The 22,566-nt window shown below is 27.4% G+C and overlaps 1 protein-coding gene across 3 annotated transcripts in view; it reads right to left on the bottom strand.

Moving 5' to 3' along the window:
- SPAG6 (sperm associated antigen 6) overlaps positions 1 to 22,566 on the bottom strand; it is a 71,071-nt gene that overhangs the window by 36,638 nt on the left and 11,867 nt on the right. For all 3 annotated transcript variants that reach the window (XM_024253200.2, XM_054521806.1, NM_001134080.1), the window contains 2 exon segments: positions 9,236 to 9,402; positions 5,580 to 5,763 (listed from right to left, as the gene is read on the bottom strand). In XM_024253200.2, the coding sequence (XP_024108968.1) occupies positions 5,580 to 5,763; positions 9,236 to 9,402 (351 nt within the window).

Below are 22,566 nucleotides of genomic sequence, written 5' to 3'. Positions count from 1 at the left end.
CATAAATGTCTCAAGTACATTTTGATGATTACCATGATGCTGACATTGTTAAATAAATGGATTGCTAGCCTCATACAAAAAGTTAGAGGCATGAGTAACTTAGGAATCTGAGCTTATATATTACATTTTGTTGCTCCAGATTCTAAGTTAAAAAAAAACTAGAAGATTTTATTAGCCAAGAGTTCCCAACTAAAAATATTACAAGAAATAAAAACACAAAAGATCACATTTTTTACCAGCACACAAACTGAACCCTAAAAATAACCAACCAATTAGGTAACTACCAAGTAAAACAAGGTTATAATTAATTAAAATGTTCTTTTGTTTAGCACATTTGGACTCTATGCCCAAAAAACATAGAGGGATATTTATTTTCACTTTATACTTTTTTCACTAGCACCTAAAAAATACAAAGATATTTGTGAAAATAAGTGTTAGGGTCAAAATAAATGAAATATATAATATATGTTATCCCACATACCTCATTTGCCTCTATGTTTGTGTTCCTCAACCCCCTACAATAGAAAAAAAGGTATGAAAAGAAAGATAAAGAAGCAAAAGACGTTACTGGAACCAACCGAAATCTATAGGCGTCAGTAAAGACGGCTGTCTGCAGGGCCTTTAAAATAATTTTTAATTACCAGGTTCTAGTCCCTTCTCCCCATCCATTCTCCCTCTAAGAAAAACCATTCAAAGTCCTTAGCTCTTATCTCTGATATTTGTCACTAATATTTGGGTTTTTTTAAAGTTAATTACTTTGAAAATTGCTAAGACTAGATTTTGTGTTCTCACCATAAATAAGTAGGTGAGATGTTTTAATTAATTACTGCTTCCTAAGCCTGTTCTGCACTATTTGAGCTATTGATATTTGTACATGGGTGGCATAAGAAGAATATTCACAAGAATTCTGAATTTTAAACTTTTCATTTTATCATTTCATCATTCGATACCAGATAGAAAACAACTGGGCTGCCAGCTCATCTTGAGACCTTGCTTACATTATCTATCTAGTAAAGAGGATACAATGGACTCAATGTTTCCGTCATGTCCACATCAGCCAGCCCCTGCAAGCACTGCTCATCTCTGGCGCAGCAAGCTCATCTCCCAACTGCCACACAGCTGGACAGAAATCAGGTCCACAAGAGAAAGAAGAGTCAACCGGGTGGAAAGCGGCCAACAAAGATTAGAAACAGAGGTATCTGGCAAGACTTTCAGATATTACAAGGAGCTAAAAAAGAATGATGAGATCTTGTACACATTCCTCCCTCACAGTGTAAAATGCAAGAATCTCTGGAAGTGTTGAGCAGTTGCCAAGCAGTTCCACCATAAATTGCTGTGTGACCAGAATAAATCCTTTAACCGCTCTACTTGAGTCTGCTCATCTATGTGACAATTATATCAATAATTTAAAAGTTGTAGAATGTCTAATCAAATGTATTCCTCTTTGCCAGGACCGAGATAAGCCAAAGTTTACCCCAAAGAAACACCTTTTTTTTTTTTTTTTTTAGCTAAAGCTCCCAAAATAAACACTTAAAACTCATTTTTGAGCCCAAATGCGGAAGACCATTCACTCAAAACACTTCCGCACACTTGCAGCCAGGCTGCTGCTCTCACCTTAGTCCCAAGTGCTCTCATTGCAGCCACTGTCTCCACAGAGGGCCATTCATTGGAAGCACCCTCCACAGAGCCACAGGACTTCAGTCACAAGGCCTGAGGGAGGCTGCTGGGGAACAGGGGAAGAGGGCCTGGAGCCTCCTGCAGCGGCCTCCCTCACCTACCTCCCAGCAGCTGAGCCATCAGCTGAGGAAGCCCGGTGGCTGGGGAATCCCACCGTCCCTCCTACCTTGCCCATCACGCTTCCAGCTGGCACAGGCTCTCCAGGCACCCTTTCCAAAAGCAAGACTATTCCTTGGAAACAGTGACAGATTTCATATTGGTTGAATAAATAAATATGTTAATAGAATAACTATACAATATATCTATGTACAAAACTGCACTTGTGCCCCTTAAATTTATACAAACTTTTTAAAGTTTAATTTATAAAGTGGGCATGGTAAGAGATTAACAACAATAGCTAATAATAAAAGAGAACAATTATAACAACAGACTAAAAAAAAGTTGTGTGAATGAGGAAACAAAAGAAGAATTCTGCAGAGTGGGAAAGGGTTACAAAAAGTAAGATAAGAGAAAGCCAACCTGAGAAGAATTCTACCTCACCTGTCACTAAGAAGCAGGAAAAACTAGAAAGAAATCACTTATTTATCTGCAAAGTCAGAGGTAAACATTACCATGTGTCTTCAATAACTGGTGATTCAATCATAAAATTTAATGATATGATTTGTACACAGTCGGAAAAAAAAAACCCCCACCATTTCTGGTTGTCAGCCCCAAGTTCCCTTTGGCTGTCTGTAAAATGCTCTAAAATCTTTACATAGAAATAAGTTTTAGAAGTTGTATTTTTCGAACAAGGAAAAGTCAGGTAATGACCATCAGCTTCTCTCTATGCTTATTTTAATTTTGTTTCCTGTACACAGAACATTTTCCTTCTATTGTCCTTAAAAGTACATATTATTTCTTTTGCATCTCAATTTAAGATTTATATTTCTTAAACTGTCTAACCAGTTTTCCACTAATATTCATTAATCTCAATATATTTTGCTTTTAGGAAATCATTAAGAAATCAGGTAATTTTCAAAAAACAAACAAAAGCCAGACGCAGTAGCTCACACCTGTAATCCAGCACTTTGGGAGGCCGAGGCAGGCAGATTACAAGGTCAGGAGTTCGAGACCAGCCTGACCAACATGGTGAAACCCCGTCTCTACTAAAAATACAAAAATTAGCTGGGCATGGTGGGGTGTGCCTGTAATCTCAGCTACTTAGGAAGCTGAAGCATGAGAATCGCTTGAACCCAGGAGACGGAGGTTGCAGTGAGCCGAGATTGCACCACTGCACTCCAGCCTGGGCGACAGAGCAAGACTCCATCTCAAAAAAAAAGAAATCAGGTTATTTGGAGGTAAATCCTCCATTTTCATTGATATGGATATGAGTGATGACTTTCATGGTTTACTAGGTAACAATTCCCTTTCCTTCTGAGAAATCTATGCAATAATCTCTTCTGGGAGCTTCTGGGTCCCAGGCCCCTAACTACTGTGAAATATTGAAATTACAGTGGAAATTCCATGTGGGAGCCAGATTATACCAAGAATTTGGAATGGGATCCCTAAGACAGATCCTGTTTATGAACTATAATCATTTTGCCCCAGCCTCAACAAAATGAAGGGATGGAAATGTTATCTGTGGGGCACCTGCCTGAGAGAGTATCTATATGGGACTTTGAGTTGTCCCTCAAAGCTCTTTTCCAACACTCATGTTACAATCTGTAATGTGTCCCTCTGACTTAAAAAAAAACTTACTCATGTAGTTTCCCATGATAACCAGCTTCTGATTTAAAATCCTGCTGTAGTTTTCTCAATCAACATGTACTAAACAATAGTCTTAAGGTGAACCTTTTTGGAAAATCAAAATCTAGATTTAAGAAAATAATTTAATAATTTGTAATTTAATTATGAATAATTCTAAGCATGACAACAGTTGTCTTTTTCAACTTGCCTTCTATACTGTTTTATTTCTATTTTGTCTGTAATAATGTCACCATTTTAAGAACCAAATTAAATATAACCATAGGACAGCCTCTTCCTGTTTCTGTTTTGAAGTTTTTCTTCAATACTGTTTCAGGAAGTATTTAGTGAAGCTGTATGGTATAGTAGTTAACATAGGCTTTACAGTCAGACAGTTAGACTCAAATTCCAGTTCCACCATTAATATAATTTTGGATATCCTTTCTAAAGTCCACTTTATTTCTCCATTTAACAGGGAGAGTAATGCCCACCCAAGGGTAGCTGCAATCAAAATGAGATAATGTGTCTGAAGCACACAGCACAGAGCCAGGCATATACTAATTACTCACTACACAGCAGCTAATATTTTAGACATAGACACACACTGAAAATCTGGAACATGAAGAAAAAATTCCTTAATTTTACCACCTTAGGAATACAAACATGATTTTTTTGTAATTATATCCACATAAAAACTTATTTTTACATTATTATAATTGTAATACACAATCTTATATCTTTTTAACATTATAATCACTTTTCCATGTTACCATGTAGGTTCATAATTACCTTTTAAATTTGTTGCCTCAGATTTCATTAAGTTCCATAATTTATCCACTAAATTTCTGCCAAATATTTGAGGGGTTTACAAATCATGCTATAATAACATTTGCATGAATATAGCTTTTCCATGCTGTGGAATTCTTTCCTTAGGATGAATTCTCAAAGCAGGCTTTTTTAGGGCAACAACTTTAATAGTTTTGTCAAACTGCTCTCCACCAGTTTATACAATTTGTAGTTCCTCCACCAATGTGCACACATCATATTGTCCACTGTAACCTTCAGTATTAATACTAATATGTTACATTTACTGAATATTTCCATATGCCAAAGCACTGACCTAAGTGCTTTACATGTATCATGTCATCATCCTCACAACAAATCTCTGATGTAACCACTATTAGTCATCCTCTTCCGCAGATGAGGAAGCTAAGGTTCAGAAGGTTTATAAGCCATGTCCGAGGTCACACAGCAACTAAATGGTAGTATCTAAACTAAACTCAGACCCTGTCTAATGCCACAGTGCTCTTAACCACCTGGCTATATTGCTGCTTTACTCTTCTGCCACCACTCCCTACTCAAATAACAGGTTAAAAAGATCTTCATTGATGTTTTCATATAGAATTTGTTGATTACTAGCAAAGTTGATCATTTTTACATATGTTTATTTTAAAACTGTATTTTCTTCTTATGTTATTTGTTCATAAGCAACTTCTGTAAAGTGATGGGGAAAATTATGTTCCTCATTTACTTTTTACCAATTGGGTGCGTCGACACAATCCTCTCACAAGAGGCCCAGGTCCCTTCTTGATGACCCCACTGAGCTGTCAGTTTATAGGAGAACATGCTCCTTCTCTTCTTCCTGCCCAGTATGAGTTGAATACCAATATTTTCCAGGAAGTTATGTCCATATCTCCTCAACATCACTCACTCATGATATGTCTCCTGGTTGGTTTGGAACTCCCTATCATGAATGGGCAGGAAGACCAAATGACCCCAAGAGGGTGACTAACTAAAATAATTTATTAGGTTAATGCAAAAGTAATTGAGGTTTTTGCCATTAATGGCAAAACCACTTATGCACCAACCTAATAACTGAACCAATTTACCAAGGCCTTTGAGACTCAAGCCCACTCTCCCACCCCCTGCCACCCCTCTCTCCTTTACTCCACCTCTTCAAATTTCCCTTCTGCTAAGATAAAGACTGAAATATATAGGGTTTTTTTTTTGTGAATATATGACCCAAACAACTTGGCCATCATTCAAAACGTACTTCTCATCACATACAGAAACATCATTGAAACCCCACCTATGTTTTACTAAGCAAAACTGGATTTACCTAATAAATCTGAATTGTAATAATCCTATTTTAAAATATGCTCCTGCATATTTTAAATTACCTGCATTATGTCTTGCAATATATCTAAGTGCCCAGGCTGCAGCCTCCTTGACTCCAGGGTCAAAATCTTCCAAGCATATGACCAGCGTATCCAGTGCTCCACAATCGACTATTGCCTGAGCTAGCTGGGGAGAATGTTTACCAACTGCTCGTAACACAAAGGCAGCTGCTTTCTTGTAGAAGCGCTACAAGGGTCAAACAGACAAAACTCAAAATGAATTGAGTACTTAGAAAACCAAAATCTAAAATAGACCAAAACTAACATAAAAATAACATTAATGTAAATAAATCTCAACAGCTTTTGAATATAAAAGATGAAAAACATCCTGCAAAATAATTTTGATTATTTGATGTGCCCTCTGCTTCTGTTCAGTAACTCAACTGAAAACAAGGTAGGTTTTACATTGTATTTCAAATGTTTTACCCTGAAGCCTGCATTTGGAAATTGTATAAAATTATAAACACACTTTCCACAAATTCATAAAATAATGAGATTTTATGTATCTGCATTACACCAAAATGTATTGTTTGACCCTTGGGAACTCTTAGATTGTTAGCATGTGCAACTAAGCTCACTGTCAACAGACTAATTCATTTCCTTTACTTGCCCTCAGTCTTTAAGCATGGTAGGCCTTTCATGACCTCAACTAATCTTTCTGGTGTCCTAAATTATTCTGAAGTAACAACCAAGTTCCAAAATGTGCTTACAATCATCAAATAAACATAAAGGCAAAACATTCACGACACATTTTAAAACTTTTCCTGGCAAATAAATCAGCCAAACAATGGGATATAAGTTATTTTCTCTAGAAATGCTTTTTTAAAAGATAAAAGCAAATTACTTACCATTTTGTAAATTTTAAATACTGCTTCATATTTATATTTCCTATAGATGCATTGTATCTCACTAAGGAATGAATAAATGAAACTGAAACACAAGACTAACATGTTTCTCTTCATATCGCTAAAAAAAATTAAATGTATAGGAAATATGTGGCTGTGACACTCACTATGGTTTTATGGTTAGCATAATGACACAATGATGGTCTCCTAACTCTTTCTGTTATTAATAAAACCCAATTAATCCCCTATTTTACATTCTAAGTTTCTATTTCTTCACAGTGACTACTGAAAAGTGACTAGTTGACTACAGCACCTGTTTTGAAAGCATTCTATTCATTTAGACTATAATATTGATACAATGAAAATTACAGGAGAAAAAACACATCAGGTACATCTTAAACATAGTATATCTTAAAAATCAGTATATGTTGCTAATATAAGAAGTATGCTATGTTAGTACTGATGTTTTTGATTTGACATATTTTCTTTAGTTTCTTAAATTATATAAGTAATCAAATTTCTACTAATTTACTCTAAATATTAGTGTAGAGTTTTGAAGTAGGTTTCTGTGGATTATTTTCTTACAAATGTGGGGAGAAAATGGCGATACATTTATTTTCATTACCTTAGCTAACTTGACTTTTTATACTGCAGAATTGTCAAATTTACAGACCATTTATGGGTATCAATAGTCACTATTAATTACAGTGCCTATAACTCACACTTTCTGATCTCATTCCCTCTTTCTCCTAATTTTCACTTCCCCCAAATTCCTAACACTCTTCTCTTCCATTCCTCATCAAAAGAAATGCCAAAAAAAAAAAAAACAAGCAAAACCACAGGACTTTGTACCTCATAAAGAGGAGATTAAATCTCCTGTGAGAAATGACTTAAAGGCTGGAAGGTGAGGGAGACAGAAGCTTGTGCAAAGGCTTCGTGTTTTCACTGCCTCCTCACTTTTCTGCTGTAGTGCTTTTTTGTCTCTCTACAACTAATTAACATTCATTCAACTTAGAAAACTTCTACTGAAAATCTTCTACATGGGATACCAGAATACAGACTCTGCTCTCAAAAGAAAGAGCTAAGAGTCCAAGAGGAAGAAAGCCCAACAGTATTTGATGATAGAAGGAATATCTACAAGAAAAATAAAACTTCTGTGACTCCTTGTAGAGCTATAACAAGCATTAGTAAGTGACTCTCTGATCTATAAATATAAGGCAAATTTCTGTACCATTAGGATTTACTTTTATTCTGGCAAAATACACATAACATGAAATTTACCATTTTAACCATTTTAAAGTATACAATTTAGTGGCATTTAGTGCATTCACAATGTTGTGCAACCATCACCACTGTCTAGTTCTAGACTATTATCATCAACCCAACAAGAAACTTCTTACAAATGAAGCGGTCAATTCCCATTCCCTTTTCCTTCCAGCCCCTGGTAACCACTAATCTGCTTCTGTCTCTATGGATTTACATATTCTGGACAGTTCATATAAATGGAACCATACAATCTGTGGCCTTTTGTGTCTGGCTTCTTGCACTTAGCATAATGTTTTTATGGGCCATCCATGGTGTAGCATTTATCAGTACTTTATTCCTTTTATGACTAATAATCCATTGTATGGATACACAACATTTTGTTTACCCATTCATCTGTGGATCAAATTAGGTTGCTTTCACCTTTTGGCTATTGTGGATGCTGCTGCTATGAACATTTGTGTGCAGGCTTTGCTGGAGCATCTGTTTTCAATTCTTTTGGATATATAACTAGGAATAGAATTGCTGAGTCACGTGGTAACAAATGTTTCACTGACTGCGGACCTGCCAAAGTGTTTTCACAGTGGTTTTCCCCATTTTACATTCCTACCAGCAATGTATGAAAGTTCCAATTTCTCCATGTCCTCACCAACACTTGTTATTTTCTTTTTATTTTTTATTATGGCCACCCTAAAAGGTATGAAGTGATACCTCATTGTGGTTTTGATTTGCATTTGTTAATGACTAACGCTGTGGAGCATCTTTTCACATGCTTCTTGGCCATTTGTACATATTCTTTGGAGAAATGTCTATTTAATTCCTTTGTCCATTTTTCAATTGGCTTGTCTTTTTGTTACACAAATAGGAATTTAATCCCAAAGATATGTCAAGAAAGCACTATCCCTAGGTTATGATAAACTAACAGAATAGAATGAACAGTCCAAAACCTACCTACAGGTGGTCCTTAACTACTGTAGAAACCAAATAGCTGGCATTGCATAGAAATAGAAAGTAGTACCAGATAGGAGGGGGAAAAAATGGGGCACTTTTAGATAGTGCTTAACAGAGTTGACATGCCTATAACTTGGTAAAAAAGATTTATCAAACCTTCCATTACACATACTTATTCTCTTCCTCTTTTTGGTTGCTTCTCTACCCCTTGCCTCAAGGCTGTCTCTCACTATTTCCCTTAACTTGGTTTCACCAGCATATAAGGACTGCTGAGATCAACTATTTGCCTAGGGTCTACATACTTCCCTAAGTCAGATCCAATAGCTTTGTTTAAAACTCTCATATATAGAAATACTGCTTTATGTATAATTCCCCCTAAAAAAGTCTATTTTCTCCTTATATTATCAATAATAGATAAATGGTGGTTATCAGCACCAAAGGAAAATACCCTGAAAATATGATTACATGCAGCTCAGATAATTGAAGACTGTGTTAACCCCCTAATAATTTTATGCATACAGGCTTGCAACTGCATCCAAACTGTCACATTTTAAAAAATCTAAAACAACAAAAAAATAACTAGTTTTTTAAAATTCTTACATTCTGTTCTGCCAATGAATAAACAAGCTGTGGAAGAATGTCGCACTTCACAACAGCTTCTGCTAGGTCATCATTGTAATTGGCCAGTCTCCCAAGAGCCAAAGCAGCAGTCTGTTGAATTGTTGGGACCACGTCCAGAAGAAGAGTTCTCAGCAAAGACATTACACCTGAGTTAAATTATGAAAGAACAGAAATCAGGAAAATTTAAATTAAAAAGCAAAAATACAACTCAGTATATATGCAGACAGTAAAATTAAACGGAAAAAATCAGTAAAAATAAAACTATTCACTGTAAACTAATGGAAATTTAGAAGTACCTAACTGGCCAAGACACAGAATAATACAAGCTATCATTGTTAAACCTGCAGTAGAGCATGGAAATAAGAAAGGCTTTGGATTTAGGTAAGAATCCCTGATTCAGCAAGTCCTGTCTATATTACCTGACAGGGTTATTATGAGGCATGCAGAGGAAAGTTGTAGAGTATGCTATGATGTCTAACACAAAAAAGATAGGGCTTGCCCCCAGACTTTGCAAATCTTATATTTCAAGGCTCACTTCAAGGCCTCACCTGCGTATTATCTCCAAATAAATGTCTTGGAGATGAGGAAGTGTACTACTAGTGCTCATCATATTCATCCAAGGGTTGAATGCATAGTAGGTATATCATCATCATCACCACAACACCAACAATAGTAAAAGTAGCTTATATTTATCAAGGACTTATTATATGCAAGCACTGTTTTAAGGACTTTTTTCCATAATAATTCATTTAACTTTTATAACAAAACTATGAAGCAGGCCCTACTATTATGTCTATTTTACAGACGAGAAAATTGAGGCTGAGAAAGGTTAATTGTCACACAACTAATGAATGGTAAAGTAAGGTTATAATTTATACATTTTTCATTGATAATTGTTAAATAATACATATTGAAAACTGAGGAGGTGGGAAGAGAGATACCAATAGTATTTGCATTGTGGTCATTTTACTGGATATTCCAGCTCTTTCTATTAACTTTGCCTTACTGTAAATTCTGCAAAAGAGTCGACTGCTATTTCTGTTTTAATGATGCTGTTTTAGTCTAAGATTACAAGAAACGTAATGACAGAAGGGGTACTATAACAAAGTACCCCTTGACTTTCTGCACTTTAATTTACACCAGTCTACTCAATTAGATATCATTAAATCTTTTCTTTAAAAACATATCCTAGTTATACACAAAAGCAAATATTACCAGTATTCTTTTATAGTATTATATGCAGAAATATTTGAAATGGAGCAAAAAGAAAACATTTACAGTAGCACCTAAACACTTGATCTTAGCCAAAGGCTGAGAAGCCATTATAGTAACACTTAGGATTAACCAAAATAAAAGAGTACTAGCAAATAACCTAAGCAGAGAGCAGTGATGCTTATCACAGACACATTTAATGATGTGACCTATGGATTTTCCTAGTTTCCGGTTTTACTTAGTCATTAGTTTCGTGCCTAAGTTGGCTAGGTTAGATCAACTTCTATCACCGTTGCAGTTGTAAATCCCACAAAGGCTGGTAAGGGCTGCAGGCACACAGAGCCCCTGCCCACACTTGGGTCATAGCTCATGTTCAACAAATCCAGTGTTCATGGGTGTTGCTTATATATTATTATCTACACTGTTTGATAGAGATAATTTCTGAAATACCCACAACAAAAGTTTAAAGCACAGAACAAGGTATTAGCATGACTACTCAATGTTAACACAGGTTATTGCAGGAAAGGTGGATTTAAAAAAATTGTCAATCTCTTTGTAGTTTGCTTTATTACTTGATTCATTGTTGTTGGTTTCTTACTGAGTAAAACACAAATAAAATAAAAATTACCATTTTGACCATTTTTAAGTTTACAGTTCAGTGGAGTTAAGTACATACAAAATGTTGTGTGAACATCACCACTAAGAACTGCCAAACTGTTTTCCACAGCAGCTGAGCCATTTTACATTCCCATCATTTTACGAGGATTCCAATTTTTCCACATCCTCACCAGCACTTGTAATTTTCCATTTTAAAAAAATAACAGCCACCCGAATGTGGATGAGGTGGTGTCTCATTGTGATTTTGATTTGCATTTCCATAGCACTAACAATGTTGAGCATCTTATGTGCTAATTGGCCATATGTACATCTTCTTTGAAGAAATGTCAGGCCAAGCCCTGTGACCATTTTCGAATTGGGCACAGGGCATGGCCTGACATTGTATTGTCATTATCGTCGAGCATTACATTCTTATCTTTTGTTTTTTTGGGTTTTTTTGAAACAGGGTTTTGCTCTCTTGCCTAGGCTGGAGTGCAGGGTGCAAACATGGCTCACTGCAGCCTCAACATCTCAGGTTCAAGCAATCCTCCCACTCAGCCTCACAAATAACTGAGTGCACTGCACCTGGCTAATTTTTTTCATTTTTTGTAGAGATGGGGGTCTCACTATGTTGCCCAGGTTGGTCTCAAACTCCTGGGATCAAGAGATCCTCCCATCTTGGCCTCCCACAGTGCTGGAATTACAGGCATGAGCCACTGTGCCTGGCGTTACTTCATATTTTTTATAATAAATACGCACTATTTTAATTAAAATAAGCCAATACTCTAAAAAAGAAAAGCTAGATTTGTTAAGATGTATTCAAAGTTTCATAATAAATGCATTAATGAGGCAAAAAAAGTATACTTAGAATAGCTTTAAAGAATCACAATTAAGTTTCATGTTATTTTTTCCTGATTATTCTGGGCTTTTTACTTTGTTTTTGGGGGGAGATACATAGATATATAGATATATACATATATATCAAGTGGACACATAAATATATACATATTCAGATATCTTTATATAAAATAAATATACACATTTAGATATCTTTATATAACTATAGACATCTAGATATCTTTATATAAAACAAATATAGACATCTAGATATCTTTATATAAAATAAATATAGACATTTATATATCTTTATATAAAATAAATATAGACATTTATATATCTTTATATAAAATATAGACATCTAGACATCTTTATATAAAATAAATATAGACTTTATATATCTTCATATAAAATAAATATAGACATTTATATATCTTCATATAAAATAAATATAGACATTTATATATCTTTATATAAAATAAATATAGACATTTACATATATTAATATAAAATAAATATACACATTTACATATCTTTATATAAAATAAATATAGACATTTACATATATTTATATAAAATATAGACATTTACATATATTTATATAAAATAAATATAGACATTTACATATATTTATATAAAATAAATATAGACATTTACATATATTTATATAAAATAAATATGGACATTTATATATTTATATAAAATAAATATAGACATTTATATTTTTACATAAAACAAATATAGACATTTATATTTTTATATAAAATAAATATAGACATTTATATTTTTATATAAAATAAATATACATTTCATATACATTTATATAAAATATACATTTCATATACATTTATATGAAATAAATATACATTTCATATACATTTATATGAAATAAATATGCATTTCATATACATTTATATGAAATAAATATGCATTTCATATACATTTATATGAAATAAATATGCATTTCATATACATTTATATGAAATAAATATGCATTTCAAATACATTTATATGAAATAAATATGCATTTCATATACATTTATATGAAATAAAGACGCATTTCATATACATTTATATGAAATAAAGACGCATTTCATATACATTTATATGAAATAAAGACGCATTTCATATACATTTATATGAAATAAAGACGCATTTCATATACATTTATATGAAATAAAGACGCATTTCATATACATTTATATGAAATAAAGACGCATTTCATATACATTTATATGAAATAAAGACGCATTTCATATACATTTATATGAAATAAAGACGCATTTCATATACATTTATATGAAATAAAGACGCATTTTATATACATTTATATGAAATAAAGACGCATTTTATATATTTATATGAAATAAATATGCATTTTATATATTAACATAAAATAAATATGCATTTTATAGATATTAACATAAAATAAATATGCATTTTATAGATATTAACATAAAATAAATATACATTTTATAGATATTAACATAAAATAAATATACATTTATAGATATTTACATAAAATAAATATACATTGTATAGATATTTATATAAATATCTATACATTGTATAGATATTTATATAAATATCTATACATTGTATAGATATTTATATAAAATAACTATACATTGTATAGATATTTATATAAAATAACTATACATTGTATGGATATTTATATAAAATCAATATACATTGTATGGATATTTATATATATTGTATAGATATTTATATACAATAAATATACATTGTATAGATATTTATATAAAATCAATATACATTGTATAGATATTTATATACATTGTAGAGATATTTATATACAATAAATACACATTGTACAGATATTTATATACAATAAATATACATTGTATAGATATTTATATACAATAAATACACATTGTATAGATATTTATATAAAATAAATATACCTATTTATAGATATTTATATAAAACAAATATGCCTATTTGTATATATTTATATAAAAGAAATATGCCTATTTGTATATATTTACATAAAATAAATATACCTATTTTTATATATTTACATAAAATAAATATACCTATTTTTATATATTTACATAAAATAAATATACCGATTTTTATATATTTATATAAAATAAATACACATATTTATATATTTATATAAAATAAATACACACATTTATACATATTTATATAAACTAAATATACACATTTATACATATTTATATAAACTAAATATACACATTTATATATATTTATATAAACTAAATATACACATTTATATATTTATATAAACTAAATATACACATTTATATATTTATATGAACTAAATATACACATTTATATATATTTATATGAACTAAATATACACATTTACATATTTATATAAACTAAATGTACATATTTATATAAACTAAATATACATATTTATATATAATTATATAAACTAACTATACATACTTATGTATTTATATGAAACAAATATACATATTTACATATTTATATGAAACAAATATACATATTTACATATATTTATATGAAACAAATATACATATTTACATATATTTATATGAAACAAATATACATATTTACATGTTTATATGAAACAAATATGCATAATTACATATGTGTATATGAAACAAGTATACATATTTATATATATTTCTATGAAATATTTATATAAATTTACATGCAATAAATATTTATATAAATTTATATGAAATAAATATTTATATAAATTTATATGAAATAAATATTTATATAAATTTATATGAAATATATATAATAAATATATATTTATATATAATAAATATATATTTATATAAAATGAATACATATAATAAATATATATATTTATATAAAATAAACACATATAATAAATATATATATTTATATAAAATAAACACATATAATAAATATATATGTTTATATAAAATAAACACATATAATCAATATATATATTTATATAAAATAAACACATATAATCAATATATATTTATATAAAATAAATACATATAATAAATATATATATTTATATAAAATAAATACATATAATAAAAATATATTTATATAAAAAAATATAATAAATATATATTTGTATAAAAAAATTCATATATTTGTATAAAATAAATATATATATTTGTATGAAATAAATATATATTTACATAAAATAAATATATATTTACATAAAATAAATATATAAAATAAATATATATTATATGAAATAAATATATAAAATATATATTATATGAAATAAATATATAAAATATATATTATATGAAATAAATATATAAAATATATATTATATGAAATAAATATATAAAATATATAATATAAAATAACGATATAAAATATATATTATATAAAATAACTATATAAAATATATATTATATAAAATAAATATATAAAATATACATTATATAAAATAAATATATAAAATATATATAGAAAATATATAAAATACATATGTTTATAGACAATAAATATATAAAATATATATGTTTATAGACAATAAATATATTATATATGTTTATAGACAATAAATATATGAAATATATATGTTTATAGACAATAAATGTATGAAATATATATGTTTATAGACAATAAATGTATGAAATATATATGTTTATAGACAATAAATGTATGAAATATATATGTTTATAGACAATAAATGTATGAAATATATATGTTTATAGAAAATAAATGTATGAAATATATATGTTTATAGAAAATAAATGTATGAAATATATATGTTTATAGAAAATAAATGTATGAAATATATATGTTTATAGAAAATAAATGTATGAAATATATATGTTTATAGAAAATAAATGTATGAAATATATATGTTTATAGAAAATAAATGTATGAAATATATATGTTTATAGAAAATAAATGTATGAAATATATATGTTTATAGAAAATAAATGTATGAAATATATATGTTTATAGAAAATAAATGTATGAAATATATATGTTTATAGAAAATAAATGTATGAAATATATATGTTTATAGAAAATAAATGTATGAAATATATATGTTTATAGAAAATAAATGTATGAAATATATGTTTATAGAAAATAAATGTATGAAATATATACGTTTATAGAAAATAAATGTATGAAATATATACGTTTATAGAAAATAAATGTATGAAATATATACGTTTATAGAAAATAAATGTATGAAATATATACGTTTATAGAAAATAAATGTATGAAATATATACGTTTATAGAAAATAAATATATAAATATATACGTTTATAGAAAATAAATATATAAATATATACGTTTATAGAAAATAAATATATAAATATATGTTTATAGAAAATAAATATATAAATATATGTTTATAGAAAATAAATATATAAATATATGTTTATAGAAAATAAATATATAAATATATGTTTATAGAAAATAAATATATAAATATATGTTTATAGAAAATAAATATATAAATATATGTGTTTATAGAAAATAAATATATAAAAAATATGTTTATAGAAAATAAATATATAAATATATATGTTTATAGAAAATAAATATATATAATATATATGTTTATATATATATACTATATATTTATAGAAAATAAATATATAGTATATATTTATAGAAAATAAATATATAGTATATATTTATATAAAATAAATATATATTATATATTTATATAAAATAAATATATATTATATATTTATATAAAATAAATATATATTATATATTTATATAAAATAAATATATTATATATTTATATAAAATAAATATATATTATATATTTATATAAAATAAATATATATTATATATTTATATAAAATAAATATATATTAGATGTTTATATAAAATAAATATATATTAGATGTTTATATAAAATAAATATATATTAGATGTTTATATAAAATAAATATATATTAGATGTTTATATAAAATAAATATATATTAGATGTTTATATAAAATAAATATATATTAGATGTTTATATAAAATAAATATATATTAGATGTTTATATAAAATAAATATATATTAGATGTTTATATAAAATAAATATATATTAGATGTTTATATAAAATAAATATATACTTATATATTTATACAAAATAAATGTATACTTATATATTTACATAAAATAAATATACACTTATATATTATATAAAATAAATATATACTTATATATTTACATAAAATAAATATATACTTATATATTATATAAAATAACTATATACTTATATATTTACATAAAATAAATATATACTTTATACTTATATGAAATAAATATATACGTATATATTTATATGAAATAAATATATACCTACATATTTATATGAAATAAATATATACGTATATATTTATATGAAATAAATATATACGTATATATTTATATGAAATAAATATATACTTATCTATATGAAATAAATATATACTTATCTATTTATATGAAACAAATATATACTTACATATTTATATGAAATAAATATATACCTACATATTTATATGAAATAAATATATACCTACATATTTATATGAAATAAATATATACTTACATATTTATAGAAAATAAACATATACTTACATATTTATAGAAAATAAATATATACTTACATATTTATATAAAATAAATATATATTTACATATTTATATAAAACATATATTTTTACATATTTACATAAAATAAATATATAAAATAAATATATATATTATATAAAATAAAGATATAAAATATATATTTATATAAAATAAATATATAAAATATATATTTATATTAAAAAATATATAAAGTACATGTATTTCTACAAAATAAATATACAATGTACATGTATTTCTACAAAGTAAATATACAAACTGTATGTATTTCCACAAAATAAATATATAAAATGTATGTATTTATATAAAATAAATATATAAAATATATGTATTTATATAAAATGTATGTATTTATATAAAATAAATATATAAAGTGTATGTTTTTATATAAAATAAATATAGAAAATGTATGTATATAAAATAAATATAGAAAATGTATGTATTTGTATAAAATAAATATATAAAATGTATGTATTTGTATAAAATAAATATATAAAATGTATTTGTATAAAATAAATATATAAAATGTATGCATTTGTATAAAATAAATATATAAAATGTATGTATTTGTATAAAATAAATATATAAAATGTATGTATTTATATAAAATAAATATATAAAATAAATATATAATATAAATATATTTATATAAAATATATATTTATATAAAATAAATATATATTTACATAAAATATGTAAAATAAATAGATATTTATATATTCATATAGAACAAATGTATATATTCATATATTCATATAGAACAAATATATATATTCATATATTCATATAGAACAAATATATATATTCATATATTCATATAGAACAAATATATATATTCATATATTCATATACAACAAATATATATATTCATATATTCATATACAACAAATATGTATATTTATATACAACAAATATATATATTTATATACAACAAATATATATATTTATATACAACAAATATATATATTTATATACAACAAATATATATATTTATATACAACAAATATATATATTTATATGCAATAAATATATATATTTATATCTACAATAAATATATAAATATATATATTCATGTATTTATATACAATAAATATATAAATAAATATATATTTATATATTTATATACAATAAATATATAAAATAAATATATGTTTATATATTTATATACAATAAATATATAAAATAAATATATATTTAGATGTTTATGTACAATAAATATATAAAATAAATATATATTTATATATTTATATACAGTAAATATATAGAATAAATATATAAAATAAATATATATTTATATATTTTTATAGAAGAAATATATAAAATGAATATATATTTATATATTTATGTAGAATATATAAAATAAATATATATTTACATATTTATATATTTATATAAAATAAATATATATTTACATATTTATATAAAATAAATATATATTTATATATGTATATAAAATAAATATATATTTACATATTTATTTTTATATATATTTAATTTTATATAAAAATATTATAAATATATTTTTATATATTTATATAAACTAAATATATATATTTTTATATATTTACATAAAATAAATATATATATTTATTTTACATAAAATAAATATATGAAATAAATATATATATATTTATGTGCCCACTTGATATATTATGTAAAGGCAGTGGTTTATCATCTTTTGAAATTTTTCATATTGAATTATATTTTGAATTAAATCTAAAGAGCTTTGAACACATATTAAGGATTTAAGAATGAATTAATTTACCTGGCATTCTAATATTTAATTATAAGTGTTTATTATAGTATTTAATCTACCACAAATCTCCTGATTTTAAAAAATTTTAGTTTACAGTTTAGAAGTAAAATATTTTGCCCATTCAAAAAGTTATTAACTATTCCATATACCCAAGGGAATTTTTTTTTCTTTTGAGACAGAGTCTCACTTACTCTGTCAGCCAGGCTGGCACCATCTTGGCTCACTGCAATCTCTGCCTTCCAGGTTCCAGCGATTCTTCTGCCTCAGCCTTTTAAGTAGCTGAGATTACAAGCATGCACCACCATGCCCGGCCAATTTTTGTATTTTTAGTAGAGACGAGGTTTCCCCATGTTGGCCAAGCTGGTCTCAAACTCTTGAGCTCAAGTGATTTACCCACCTTGGCCTCCCAAAGTGCTGGGATTACAGGCGTGAGCCACCACATCTGGCTGGAATTCTCTTTTTTATATATTTTCTCCATGTTTCTATTGCATCTGGCTCATTGAATATTAATATAAGGCCAATAAAATGACTCATAATTCTCTTCCTTCTATTTCTATAGCCAATGTCAAAGTTAGGCTTATATGTGACGTTTCTGCTCTATTATAATTTTCCTATATTGTTTAGTTTAGACAGTAGCACAAAGAGAATTTTGAAAAATTTTCAAATCTACAAATTTATATAAATAAAAGCTAAAGTGTCCATTTGAAATATCTGCTGGAATAACCTTATTGGAAAAGAAAATAAATTCTCAAAAATAGTACCCCAAATTTCTAGTCCTTAAATTGCCTCTTAGTGCTTCATAATTATCAGTCCCCATGTGCTTCTCTTCCTCTAAAGAGACATGTTTTTACCTCTTACACATATTAAACATGGAGACTTTGTTATTCTAACTACAAGTTTCTCTTAAAAATACAGATAAATATGCAAGGAAACTGCATAAAAATAATGACAATGGAAGGAAGGAAGGAAAGAAGGAAGGAAGGAAAGAAGGAAATAAAAAGAAATTTTTCTTACCTGCCTGTCCATTAGGTATCCAGAGATCCATGGTGAGTGAATGCATAGAAATTTAGAGTTCACAAATTAAAGCAGTCTGAATAGTTGCCACAATATCTGATAAACAAGGCCTCTAGTAAGGAGCCAATGACATCACTGGGGCTCACTTGAAGGACGCAACATATACTATGTAATATTATATCCAATACTAAAAATAACAATTCACATATTAAACTCAATTATCCATAAAACAACTGTCTGCTCTATAAAAAATGATTAAATTGTGTGAAAATATTTTTGAAATTTAACTTTAAGATAAATCTATACAATGCTCCCATACACATAATTTATAGCTTTGAGTTCCTTGCCTATCTTTCTTATTCTAGTGCTATACTGAAAACACTACCTTTTTTTTTTTTGAGACATGGTTTTGCCTTGTTGGCCAGGCTGGTCTTGAACTCCTGGGCTCCCAAAGTATTGGGATTACAGGTGTGAGCCACTGTACCTGGCCTGAAAACACTGCTTTTAATTCCCATATTGCAATCCAGTTATGAAAAAAAAACAAACAAAAACAAGAAGCCACTCAAAAATCAAAAAAAAAAAAAAATAGCCACACTGATCCTGTCCACAGTCATTCATTCAAAAAAGATATCAGGGTTAACCACATAGCAAGCAATAGGAATACATATATGACTTAAAGTTTCCTGACACCTACTGTCAAGAAACTAATAGTCTAGTGAAGGAGATTATAGAATAGCCTCAGAACAATCACAACTCTTTCATTTAATTTGTTATAACACAATGCAGGCCAAATTATTTTATTTTGCATGCCAGTGACATATAGAAATCATCGGGAAGAAAATGTCAAGTTTTTCCAATGACAAAAAACACCTCATTCATTCTTATATTAAAGCATATAATTTATATACATATTACCTCAGTCTGCTGTCTTACAAAGACATTTAACATTGCAACTTTGTTCCTTTAAAAACAAGTATCCCCCTCACAACAAGTTTACCTATGTAACAAACCTGCACATGTACCCCTGAACTCAAAATAAAAGTTAAATGAAAAATAAAACAGTTTCTGCAAACTGGGCCTTAAGTCCACTTATGTCACAGTAAAGTTATCTTGTTGCCTTAGTTACCTCTAACCTGCTTTTAAAATTTTTTTTTATTGTGGCAAAATATACACAACAAAATTTATCAATTAAACCATTTTAAGTGTACAATTAAGTGGCATTGAGTGCATTTACAGTGTTCTGCAACCTTCACCACTATCCATGTCCAGAACTTTTTCATTATCCCTAACAGAAACTCCATACCCAGCTGGGTGCTGTGACTCATACCTTTAATCCCAGCACTTTGGGAGGCTGAGGCAGGAGAATCACTTGAACCGGAGAGGTGGAGGCTGCAGTGGGCAAGGATGGTGCCACTGCACTCCAGCCTAGGTGACAGAGTGAATGAGACTCCATCTCAAAAAAAAATCATAAATTTATAAAATATGTTAGATATTTGTTACCATAAATTTTACAAAGCTTTAAAATTCAAATTCCAACAATATGCTTAATTTTAATCTAAAGTTACATTCTATGTAACCACTTACTATGAAACTGCTACTATAGTTCATTCAAGTTTTACAAGAAGCGATTTTTGCACAAAATTAACCAATTACACAGTAAAGGATTCACCTTTCACTGTCAATATTACCATCTGACTCAGGCATTCTTTCTGGGGTCCAATAAGAAATAATATAATAGAAACTTCATGCTTTACAAATAGAAGGAAGGTTACATGACTGTCCATGTTGAGAGGCAACAGAGTAAGGTGGTTAAAAGCATGAATCTAGAGGAAAACTAATTGGGTTCAAATCTGGACTCTGCCACTTCCTAGCTGAGGGGCCTTGGCAAGACTACTTAACATCTCTGTGCCTCAGTTCCCTCAAATTCTAGGACTACTCACAAAGTTATTGTGAGAATTAGATAAAATTTCTAAAGTGCTAGGAAGATTAGAACAAAATAAACACCATCAAGTGCTTGATAAATAAAAATGCTAAAGAAATCAGTTCCCTAAATTTACTATATTTTCATCCACGTAATTTTTTTATTAGTGAATGACTCATTAATTAATACCATCCATTGTAATGAAGAACTATTAAAGGTTCAATGGCCCCATAGTTAGAGGCTTTTTTTTTTTACCATACATTTTTGAATTACTCTTGACTGAGTAATTCATTCAAGATATATCTATCAAGAATATACACAGTATTAAAAACACAATTGTCCTTGACCTCTAGGAACTTCTAAAGGGGTTGTGACAGATAATCCCAACATACTATGATGTATGCCACTACAGGAG

The sequence above is a fragment of the Pongo abelii genome, chromosome 8 (genome assembly GCF_028885655.2).
Source record: "Pongo abelii isolate AG06213 chromosome 8, NHGRI_mPonAbe1-v2.0_pri, whole genome shotgun sequence".
Classification (NCBI taxonomy): Eukaryota; Metazoa; Chordata; class Mammalia; order Primates; family Hominidae; genus Pongo; species Pongo abelii.
This window is presented reverse-complemented; position numbering and strand designations above follow the sequence as displayed.